This window comes from Sinocyclocheilus anshuiensis, unplaced genomic scaffold, assembly GCF_001515605.1.
Source record: "Sinocyclocheilus anshuiensis isolate Anshui unplaced genomic scaffold, SAMN03320099.WGS_v1.1 scaffold481, whole genome shotgun sequence".
NCBI lineage: Eukaryota > Metazoa > Chordata > Actinopteri > Cypriniformes > Cyprinidae > Sinocyclocheilus > Sinocyclocheilus anshuiensis.
In genome coordinates this window covers 2140212-2152217 of record NW_015539907.1, presented here as the reverse complement: position 1 = coordinate 2152217, position 12006 = coordinate 2140212, and the positions used below count along the sequence as shown (strand labels likewise).

At 38.3% G+C, this 12006-nt stretch overlaps 1 protein-coding gene across 3 annotated transcripts in view; it reads left to right on the top strand.

The window, feature by feature from the left end:
- The window catches only part of LOC107686294 (multiple epidermal growth factor-like domains protein 11), a 128516-nt gene that overhangs the window by 76487 nt on the left and 40023 nt on the right, over window positions 1-12006 (top strand). For all 3 annotated transcript variants that reach the window (XM_016483235.1, XM_016483236.1, XM_016483234.1), the window contains 5 exons: window positions 5513-5759; window positions 6539-6659; window positions 8068-8204; window positions 9145-9357; window positions 10791-10965. In XM_016483235.1, coding sequence (XP_016338721.1) covers window positions 5513-5759; window positions 6539-6659; window positions 8068-8204; window positions 9145-9357; window positions 10791-10965 — 893 coding nt within the window. The remainder of the gene's footprint in view (window positions 1-5512; window positions 5760-6538; window positions 6660-8067; window positions 8205-9144; window positions 9358-10790; window positions 10966-12006) is intronic.

The window sequence follows — 12006 nt, the reverse complement described above, 5'->3', positions numbered from 1 at the left end:
GTGGATCGCCGGATCGGCTTTCACCGTGGACGAAGCGGAGTCCAGCCCGGGGTCGTCACATGTGGTTGCTCCTTCGTCGAATCCGCTGGCCGCCGCTCACTCTAGCCACCGGCCGTTTCTCACTCTAGCCCGCTGCCTCTCACTCTAAAAAGACAGTATAAGTCATTATAATCCGTAATTATGTCCCCACTGGATGCAACAAATGCCTAATTTATAATGGGCTTTATTGGTTTTGTCTCGTCGCTCCGGCCAGACATGGCATCACAGTATGGTAAGGGGCGTAACATTTCCGTAACACACTTGAGGTATTCGGCCAATCACAACGCACTGGATAGCTGGCTTTTTTTTACCTTAAACCGCATAAACACATTTCATTACACCAAATACACAAAATAATGTTCTTTTTAGCAACATCATATGACCCCTTTAAGACAAATGATTGGATGGCATTTACTCTACCTCCAAAGGTTGTCATGTGAGGTCTATGTGAACAACTTTTGTGAGATGTTTTGAAAATTAATTTATTATTGAAATGATCTAATTTGGCCGTTTTTCTTCTTCTCCCTCCTCCCTAATCAGAAAACCTGTGAGGTAATAGGAGTGCAGGACCTATAATTGTTAAACATTTCTATTCTTGCAGTCTAAATCCAGTCAGCCAAGGTTTCTGAGTGAATATGAATCTTCACTTATTTCTCACTGGACAGAATATTTTATCAGAGCACATTTGGATCTCCCGTTCGCTGTATATTTTAAAACTTCTGTATCTTTTATGCCACTTTGCCCATATACTTTAATTTACTTTTGTCTTCTTTGAAGCTGCACACTGTTTCAGTGACTTAATAAGGATTCTGTATAACCTGTGCTCTGAAAAACACATTTAACTGGCACAAAACAGGTCTCACTCTAACCGTCATCGTAGCACACGGTGCTGTGACATTGCTCAGTAATTAAGACACTCTGTCATGTAGAGACAAACTCCCATCCTGTATTCATCATGGCATAGCAGAGATGAACCCAAACACAAGAGTTCAGCTGCCAAGCTTTGGGATCTTCATTTATCTGCAGGTTTAATTGTCTGGATGCACTTCCTCCAGTCATTAACCACAAAAGCTCAAACTTGGGTGTAAGGGGTTGACTAGAGTCTTCCCCTCCACCACTGGAGCTTTAATTAAAAGAGTGGAATGGGCTGGACTGGGTGCAAGGAAGTAGTAATTGGCCCTGGAGGCATTGTGTGCTGTGATAGAGACAGTGTAATCACACTCTTGTACAGTGCTTCCTATTACACTGATTCAGAAACCCTTGGCTCTGTTACAAACATCTAGATGGCTGCGGTCCATCAATTGGATGATAAAAGGGCAAATGGTAGATTGGCAAAAGATTGATATATTCATTTAAATCTAGTCATGAAGTAGTATATGCAAAATGTCATAGGCCATACAAGACCTACGTGTGTGTTTTTATTGAAGGATGAAAAACTTCCATCTTCCATCAGACAGAGATTTTGTTCATAAAGTTTAGTAAAGGATGTGTTTAGTAAAGTACATCTAAAGATATTGTATAGGTTTTATCTTTCTGTATGTAATTATATCTTTGGGCATTTTGGCTTTATATGTCAGTTTGAGGAGAGACAGGGAATGCTAGAAGAGAAGGGATGCAAAGAGCCGTTTTTAAATGTTTATTAATTGACTTACCTGTTTTTTATGGATTTTACACTCATTTTAGTCATAAAAAAGTATAGCCTTTGATGCTGACGTGATATCAAACAAATAATAAAATAAAAATAAAATAGTTTCTAAATAGATTTTCTGCCTTTATTTGACTGTGAGGAGAGATAGGAAATGCTAGGAAGGGAGTGATGCAAGCACTGTTTTTGTATTTTTTATTAATAGGTTTAACTTTTTTAAAATTGATTTTAACCTAATTTTTGCAATGAAAATAACCTTGGATGCAGATGTGGGATAAAACAACCAAATAATAAAATTACAAATTAATCCTATTTCCAAAAAATATATTTTTATTTGTAAAGTTTTATTTTTGCCTTTTATTTGCATGTGAGACAGAAAATGATAATAAAGGGAAGAAGGGGTTTTTTTTGTTTTTTTTTACTCTGAATTTTGACCATAAAACAGTCTTAGATTTTCACATGGCATAAAACAAAAAATTAAATTAGAAAAATAATAATAAAATACATTTTTATTATATAAAGTTTTTATAATTTTTTTTTTTTTAAGTTATATTTTGATTAATTTTGCCTTTGACAGTTTGAGGAGAGAAAGGATGCGATAGAAGAGGAGAGAAATTAAGCGCAGTTGTGCAATATGTAGGTGCACTACACTGAAGGCTATGGCTCCGACACAAAACAGATTTTTTTATTAAAACAGACAGCGTAAGCAGGGCTTCTATATTCCACAGGAGTGAGATATTTTGTCTTCCTAGAAAATACAAGAGTTTAGACTCTGGAATTCTCCCTAATTAGCCTTTTGTGATGTTCGTGTTTATTTAGCTGCGCACACAGTTCTAGGCAGAACGTAGCACCAAAATACATACAGAATTTTTCTTGTCAGCCTTAATAATTTTTAAATCAGGCCTGCAGCATTAGGTATTCTCACAGGATTGTGCATGGCGCTGCCCTGCGCTGAGATCTTTCTCAACCATCTGATCAAATCAGGCCATTACATTTTTCTGCTTATCAAAGTACAGTACACAATCGCACGCTCACAGCTCAGTCCAGATGCCTTAAGGTGCAAGTTTGTTGTGAAGAGGAGCATCGGTTGTCTCCCCAAACGCACCCCTTTGATTAGCCTGTTTGTGCAATGCTGAGCACTTTTAATGGGGGTTGTGTTGCAGGTCGACCATTTGGTGTACTTACCATTGAATCTCTGCCCACACACACCGTCCATCGCCCCAACGGGGCCCTCATCCGCTCTTCCTTCATCTCCGATTAGACTCATCCTTATGGAAGCTTTCCTTTAGATACTTTAAACACAGAGAAATAGGAATAAGACTGTGTGTTTTACAGCCTTGCCCGTGGCACCAAATGATCTCTGACTCTTTAATCACCGCTAAATACTGTCAGAGGGCCCGCAGTGAGAGACTGTCTGCGGCGAGTCTGAAACTAAACGCAGAAGAGACGGGCCGAGATAATGGGCTTTAGGAGGAAATGTGCTGAGGCGTCTCGCTGTGGGGGGAAAAGAGGCTTTGAGTCTTCAATGGCAACGTTTTGTGCTGCTTCTGAGCACCAGAGAAAAAGACTTGTGCAAATTAAGCTCTGTCTAGATTTCCACTTTATTTGTCCTCCTCCGCAATGATTCAGAATGTCTGCAGATGAAGAGGCCGGCGGACTTGGATTTGCCGTGTTGAATGGGAGGGAAACTGTTTGCGTCCCAGTTTGAAAGTGAAAGCGCTCACTTTGTGGCTGATGGGGAGTTGACGATGTCCGGGGGCCGGTGAGTGAGGCAAACGGTGGATGTGTTGTGTTTTTCTGCTCTTTTTCTCTCATCAGCGTGGGAGAGCTAAGAGAAGCGTGATGAGTGCTGATTGACTGTGAGCGGAGCAGACGATGAGCAGCTCATCCGTCTTCACTGACCTCCCGCAGGTTTCCTGCCTTTAATGTGCCCTGGTCATTTGTGTGGTGTGAGAGCTCAACCGACAGGAGAACTCATCCATAGCAGATTTACTTAAATCAATAACGTGCCTCCTGCCCTCTTTGAGCTACTTAATGCGGCCTACGTCGCACCTCCTGGGAAAGACTCGCCACAGCGCCAGTTCCATGACCCCCCTCTGTGCCAAGCTGTCTTCTCGAAGTGCTGATCATCCACCTCGTGTTTGTCTGGCATAGACGACGGACGCTGGTGTCTCTCAGCACACAGTCTTCATTAGGGCTTCATCCACTTTCAAAATAGCCTTCTGAGCTTAGTCAAGCATCTGGCACTTCAGTGGTTAAATATGGACTAGTTTCTGAGGTTGTTTAAATCATATGGTACCTTTAACATGTATTGTATATTGCTTTGGATGAAACATCATCTCTAAATGACAGATACTATTCATAAATGTTGGATCTGTAAGAATTTGAAATTGTTTTTGAAAAAAAAAGGCTCTATGCTCACTTATTTCATTAAAAATACAGAAAAATTTAATATTTATTTACATTAAATAGTTGTTTTCTATTTTAATATGTTTTAAAATGTAATTAATTATTGTGATGGCAGAGCTGAATTTTCAGCAGCCATTATTCCATGCTTAGTCACATGATCCTTCAGAAATCATTCTAATATGCTGATTTGGTGCTAAAACAAATTGAATATGATACTGTTGTTTTCAGGATTCTTTGATTAATAGAAAGTTTGAAAGAACAGCATTTATTTGAAATAGAAATATGTGACCCTGGACCACAAAACCAGTCATAAGGGTCAATTTTTTTGAAGGGTCAATCATCTGAAAGCTGAATAAATATGCTTTCCATTGATGTATGATTTGTTAGGATAGGACAATATTTGGCTAAGCTACAACTATTTGAAAATCTGGAATCTGGGTGCAAAAAAAATCAAAATGTTGAGAAAATCGCCTTTAAAGTTGTCCAAATGAAGTTCTTAGCAATGCATATTACTCTTAATCAAAAATTAAGTTTTGATATATTTACGGTAGGAAATTTACAAAATATCTTGTATTGTTGTCTATTGCTACAAATACACCCGTGCTACTTAAGACTGGTTTTGTGGTCCAGGGTCACATATTTTGTAACATTTTAAATGTCTTAACTGTCATTCTTGATCAATTTACTGCATCCTTGCTGAATAAAAGAATTAATTTCTTTCAAACAAAGGTCTTATTGACCTCAAACATTTGAACAGTTGTGATGATGCAGAAATATCCACTAAGTTAGCATGAGTTAATATTTAACACTGATTTTTAAAGTATGTGGTGATGAGGGAAACCAAAAGTGCTCTTAGAGTCAAATAAAATATCTCCAGATACATGCAGTAAAATTTATGCAAGGGTGTAAATAAATGTAAAAGAAAAAAAAATCGAAAATTGATGTCTTTGGTGGTTATGGCCGTTTATGCTAGCTAATACTGCGTAAACACAAGAATGACTGTGTCAGTCTTTTATAGCATCTCTGGGCCACTTTAGGTGCGTTTGCAAGATTAGCTTCTTGCAGTTTCACCCATTTTATTGATAGCATTGGCTTTCAGCATGGTATTAGCTCGTTGATAATTTAAAAAGAATATATGAGGGGATGTAAATAATCTATGCTTTAGCTAATCCCCACTCACAGTGGGATTCACTTGTATTTACAAAACACTGTACAAACTTGCATATGTTCTGTGATAAAATCCTATGACTTCACAAATCTTGTGTCTTGGCAATTCCAGGATTACAGGTCACCGTTTGGAATGTAATACAACCGAGTCGTGCTGATAAGCAAGAGTTTCCATCCTCAGCTCTGACTGGAGTGTGGCGGCATTTTAGTTGGATGGTGTAAAAAAAGTGTTCTTTCTTCTCTGTGTTTCAGGTTGTGAAAGTGGCCACTGGGGGCCCCACTGCAGCAACCGCTGTCAGTGCAAGAATGGGGCCCTGTGTAACCCCATCACAGGAGCCTGTGTCTGCACAGACGGCTACCAAGGATGGCGCTGTGAGGATCAATGTGAGCCTGCATACTATGGCAAGGGCTGCCAGCTGCAGTGTCAATGCCTCAACGGTGCCACCTGCCACCCCGAGACGGGGGAATGCATATGTGCACCAGGCTACATGGGTCCCATGTGAGTACCAGGGATAAAACCGGTTTGCAATATAGAGATATGAAGGTTAATATGTCTTTCCTGAAATATATTCTTTATATAGAGGAGACAAGGGCAAGTTGTTACACTGGTGAAAAGGGTAGGTTTATTTTTGAAAGACAATTTCTGTATAGGCACACACCTCTTGACTACAAAAAAGCTATTCAACCTTTACACCATCTTTGCCAAGGATCCAGATTCAGCTTTTGTGACCTTTTGTGTTGCCACAATGAGAACCTGCCGTTAAATAGTAAGTTTTGCAGAAATAAATTACATTTTAAAATAGAAAAGTTATTTTTAAATTGTCATAAAATGTCACAATATTACAGTTTTTACTGTATTTTTGATCAAATAAATACAGCTTTTTTGAGCATATTAAGAGACTTCTTTCAAAAACAGGAAATCTTAGCCACCCAAACTTTGAACAGAAGTGTATCTCTTTTTTATGGGGGAGAAAAATTGAATATCCTTAAAATATCAATTGTTTCGGGCCTGGAGATTTTTAACCTAAAACCTTCTGGGTATTTCCCCATGTGACAACTAGCCCCAGTCTCCCATACTAATCTACGTACTATATACTTACTCTTTGTCTATATTCATTGTTAGCATAGTGAAAACACTGTGAAGTTCTTATAAGGTTACTTAAAAAAAAAAATTTTTGAAGCATTTGTTCTAAAGTCTTTGAACGTTCTTGTGTTTTATGTTGCAATCCTTTGCAATGACTGCCTGAGTTTCAAGTGTTTGCTCTTGTGGTTCGGCAGCTGTGGGGAGCGATGTCCCTCTGGAAGTCATGGACCACAGTGCGAGCAGCGCTGCCCCTGTCAGAACGGAGGAACCTGCCATCACATCACTGGAGAATGCTCCTGCCCTGCTGGATGGACGGTAAGAAGCTGCACACAGGAGGACCGAAAGGGTGGAGAAGTGGGGGACAAAGGGAAAGTAACTGAGAGAATAAAAGACAGAAAAGAAACAGAGAGGAATAAAGATGAGGAGACAGATGATAAGGAATGGGGGCAGAAAGTGAAGGAGAGTAAAAGGGCAAGATACTGAAGCGACGGAGGAGGTGAGTCATGCTTAAAAGGAAGTAAGGAAGGAAAAGAGAGGGTAATTAGAAGGAGAAAGGGAGGGTTAAGTGAATGGAGGGAAGGTGAAAGAGTTTAAGAGGTAAATGAAGGAAGGGTGGAGGAGAATCTGAATGTAGATACATGCACAAACCTAAGTGGGGAAGAAATGACACTGATCTGAGTCTCGCAGAGCAGCTGAAGTTATTATTTGGAAACAAATTGTGTGAAGTTTGCTGAGCCTCATTATTGCTCCCTTTGCATCATCTCAAACTCGTAAAGAGGACATATCTAAAACACAAGTTTCCTTTCTCTTCTGAAAAGAGTTCAATGTGATACAGTATGTAGACATACTCTAATATTCACAAAGCAATGCTCCATCTTCAGTTAATCGTTTATTAAAACTAAACTGCAAAAATGGGTCATTTAGAAATTGTAATAGTATTGGCCTCATAACTGTGTATGTTCATTATCATATGAACTGTTTACATATAAATTCAATGATTCAATTCCTATTCAATGATTAAGGAACCTTGCTTAAAGGTCTTAAAGGTACAGTAGCAAAGACTGGATCAGATAGTGATCGTGTACTATCATCAGCTTTACATAAGTGGCTACAGATATATAAAATATGGCCTTTTTTAGAGGGCCAAATTATGTGTTTCTGCATAATTCTTTAATCTTTAATTTTATAGATTAAATACACTGATTCTATATACTGTATGTTCATCTAAAATCCTTTATTCCCTCTGTTGTTTCAAACCTTTATGAGAAATGCTATTCTAAATGTTCACACCAAGGATGGTAAATATAACTATAATGTTTTAATAATTGTTCTAATTCCATGATAATATGAAGTCCACACCACAGCTACAACAATAATGACACAGAGGAACAATATTGTTGGAATCACTTTAAGAAGATTTTTTTTCCATTGACAGTGAATCAGAAGCTACCCTTCTTTAAAAAGTTGGATCATTTAAAGTTAGTAGTTAAAAAGTATTATAAAGTATAGTTATTGCTATACAGTAGTTATCTTTCATGGTGTGAAAGGACCTTTAAAGAGTGTCTCCTATTGAAAGAAAGTAAGTCATATTGGTTTGAAATGGGGAGTAGATGATGACTGAATTTATTTGAGTGAATTGTTCCTATATAAATCAGTGCAGCTTTAATGGTCGTGATTGACTTTCATTTGATTCCCAAATTTTCTCTGCCCACTTTCTGGACAGGGGTCTGTGTGTGCCCAGCCATGCCCATTCGGCAAATACGGGATCAACTGCAGCAAGGAATGCTCGTGCCGCAATGGAGGACTGTGTGACCACATTACAGGACAGTGCCAGTGTATTGCAGGATACAGTGGCCACAGGTAAAATAAATACCCAGTTCTGATCTTATTTCTGTTATTATTACTCTGTGTCTTTAAAAAAAAAAACTACCACAAAAGCAGTTTGTTAACAAGCCTGCAAAATTTGGTTGCTGAATAATTGATTAATTGTTTTTTTTACTGCCCTGTGTTTACATTCCCTGTGTCGACTGATCCCGCTCCGAGATCCGCACTGGTCTGTTAAGTTTCTGCCCATTAATTACCAGTAATGGAGTTTTATTAGGATCCAATTGAAATTGCTCAGTGCCTTTATTTCCCCATGTCTTCTGCAGCAGCTTAGGGTTTATTAGCGCAGTAAGGGTGATTGTCTGCAGAATTAAAACACTTTCAGGACAGACACTTCTTATCCTCTAATATTTAACAAAATTGCCCTCATTCATTTGGTCTGTGACAGGTGAATTAGTCCAGCAGGAATAATCTCAGATTGCGTTAGTACCCCCTCCTCCCTTCCCGTAAGTCCTTCTCACACCCGTCTCTCCTGATACAAACGACACTGGTGTAATTTCAACATGAAACATACCTAGTCCGTTTTATAATTTAATTGAGCTATTTATCTGTCTCCTAATGGCTTCTTTGGACACTCAAGATTGATGTTCTGCCAGGATTGTATATTGAAGATCTTGTGGAAGTCGTTGTTCCTTAAGTCACTTTGCTATTCAACAGAGAGAATGAGCCGGGGTCTAATTGTATTCACAGTAATTAATGACTGCAGTCCCAGGTGAAGCCAAGGGCTAATGAACCTGAGGTACCAAAGAAGATGCCCAAAGCTTTGACCCTTGACCCTGTGATTAGAATGATTCTGTAGTCTACTAATTCTGCTTGTGTTATTCTGACAGGCTCCTTTTTCTTACAGAGCCGCTCTGAGTAACGAATAATGCATACAAAACATTGTTTTGGGGTTTTCTTCCCTCACTGTTCCCAGGTGCCAGGAAGAGTGTCCGGTCGGCAAATACGGACCCCAGTGTGCCCTTCACTGTGATTGTCAGAATGGGGCCAAGTGTTACCACATCAACGGAGCGTGTTTGTGTGATACAGGATTCAAAGGGCCTCACTGCCAGGACAGGTTCTGTCCACCAGGCCTCTACGGTCTCATCTGTGACAAATACTGCCCCTGTAATGCCACCAACACACTCAGGTGTGAGACACGCTACCACACTATGAATGATAACCTTGGAATTGATGAGAATCAATGGACTAGGAATGCATATCAGTACCATAATGGTTATCAGCTGATATTACAGTTTTTTTATTATTTATTGATATTGGCCAATATTGATTTTTTTATTTTGCATACTCATATGCCCTATTTTACAGTTAGATTACCTTTATCATTTAATGCTCACTTCAAATTAATGATCTAGTTTTTAATACTATTAAATGTAATCTTTAGCAAATCTTAAAACAAATATCCGTGTTGTATTCTAAAATATTGTGATGCCTAAATTCATTTGTAGCATTTAAAACATTTTAAATGTTTAGTGCTGTATTTATTTATTTATTTATTGTTAATTTAGACAAAATAGTAAAGAATTTTAATATTGTCCATAACATGAAATTTCAGTAAGAATTTTGCAGTAATTTAATTACTCTAATATCAGTGCATCCCTACAATGCACTTTATTTCCCTGCAAAGAAAAGAAATTCTACATTTGTCTAAAATTTGTAAACCAGTATATTTCTGGATGCATTGTATCTAATAAATATTTGAATTAAAAAATATTTGAATTAATTACATTATATCCTTGTTAATCAAATTAATTTCATATGTATATATATATAAATATTTGCCAAACAAAATCCGCAGACAAAAAGATCAAGAAATAGACAGTACAAAAATTTTCTTTCCAAGTCAAATTACTGTTCGTTTTGTTTTTTCACATCATTTGTCATTTTCCATGCATTTTTGCATTTATTTTCTGCCAGTTTTAAAAAGTTGTTCTATATACACAATGCAAAGGTATGACTCAGAAGACATGATTAAATTCATCATGCTTATATCATTAATTATACTAAATTACAGTGCTGCTTAGATCATAATTTCCTCACACTTTGAAGATAACAATTCAGCTAGTTATTTCATACAAACAATACATCTTTGTGGAGTCCACTCCTTCAGTCTTACAATCATTACTTTTTTTGCCAACTTTTCTCGAGTTAACCTCTGGAGCCATGGGTGAGTAGAGAGCTCCATTTGACTTCATTTGACTTGCAAGTCAAAAAAAAATTCGAACACCTTTCAACAGTAGCATAGCACTTGCTCTTTATCACGACCTGTGCTTCATTTATTATTTCTTAGCCGCGTTCCTGGCTAATGCAATGTTAATGCCTGGTATGGGTAGATTAGGCCCTGAGACACTGGGGCTCATTACTACATGAAGGAGAGAAAGGACACCCCATTTATCTGAGTGGAGCTCACAGACACCAGGATAGATTAACTCAAATAGTTTTAGTCCTCAGATTTGACTCCCTTGTTCTGGAAACCAAAGTGTTTCTGTTTAGATGCCGTATACACAACGTTTCTTTAGGCATATTTGTACCTAAATGTCAATCTGTCTTTCTCTTTTTCAGCTGCCACCCCCTGACAGGTGAATGCTTGTGTACAGCCGGATGGACGGGTCTATACTGCAATGAGACCTGTCCCCCGGGTTACTATGGAGAAGGATGTAGAGTGCCGTGCCAGTGTGCTAATGGAGCAGACTGCCACAGTCTGACTGGGGCCTGTATCTGTGCCCCAGGCTACACAGTGAGTCCATGTTTATCATTTATCATTGTCTACATTTATTAAATACTAGTAATGCTGAAATATTGTCACATGAAATTGACTGCTGAGCATTGATGATTATAGTTGCTAATGTTCTGAACTAAAGGATGGTCTTTTTTCATATGCCCCCTGACATATAGGCCCCCTATACACCTGCCATTAACATCACTCAAACCTCTCATTTGTAGCGTAAACACATACGTCCTAGACAACCGTTATAGACCACCTACCAACCTGTCTATGAAGCACTGCATCAAGATAAAAGGATTTTAATTGTCGACTACATATGTGACCCTGGACCACAAAACCAGTCTTAAGTAGCACGGGTATATTTGTAGCAATAGCCAACAATACATTGTATGGGTCAAAATTATCAATCTTTTATGCCAAAAGTAATTAGGATATTAAGTAAAGATCATGTTCCATGAAGATATTTTGTAAATTTCCTACCATAAATATGTCAAAACTTAATTTTTGATTAGTAATATACATTGCTAAGAACTTCATTTGGACAACTTTAAAGGTGATTTTCTCAATATTTTGATTTTTTTTTTGCTCCCTCAGATTCCCTTTTTTTATTATTAGTTTAATTTACAAGAATAGCAATGAATATAAAACAATTTTAACAGGAAGGGATAAGAAAAATCATACATTTAACATATACGTATCAAATATATGCTACAGCTGTCACGGTCACGGTGTGTGGAGGCAGGCAGGACGACGAGGACGACAAGGATTCCAATAATGACTTTTAATGTAGACACAACAAGGCAGATTCAGGAAGGAGAGACACACACACACACAGACACACACACACACACTCGGGGTAACATTCACAATAACCGACCAACTCGAATACAAGAGACAGGAACAGATATAGGGCAGATAACGAGGGGCAGACAGGTGAGCACAATGAGGTGATTAACTAATAACGAGAACAGGAACAACCAAATAAGGACACAGAGGGAGAAACCACAATCAACAGTCCACAGGGGTGTGACAGATCGCCCCCCTCCCGGAAGG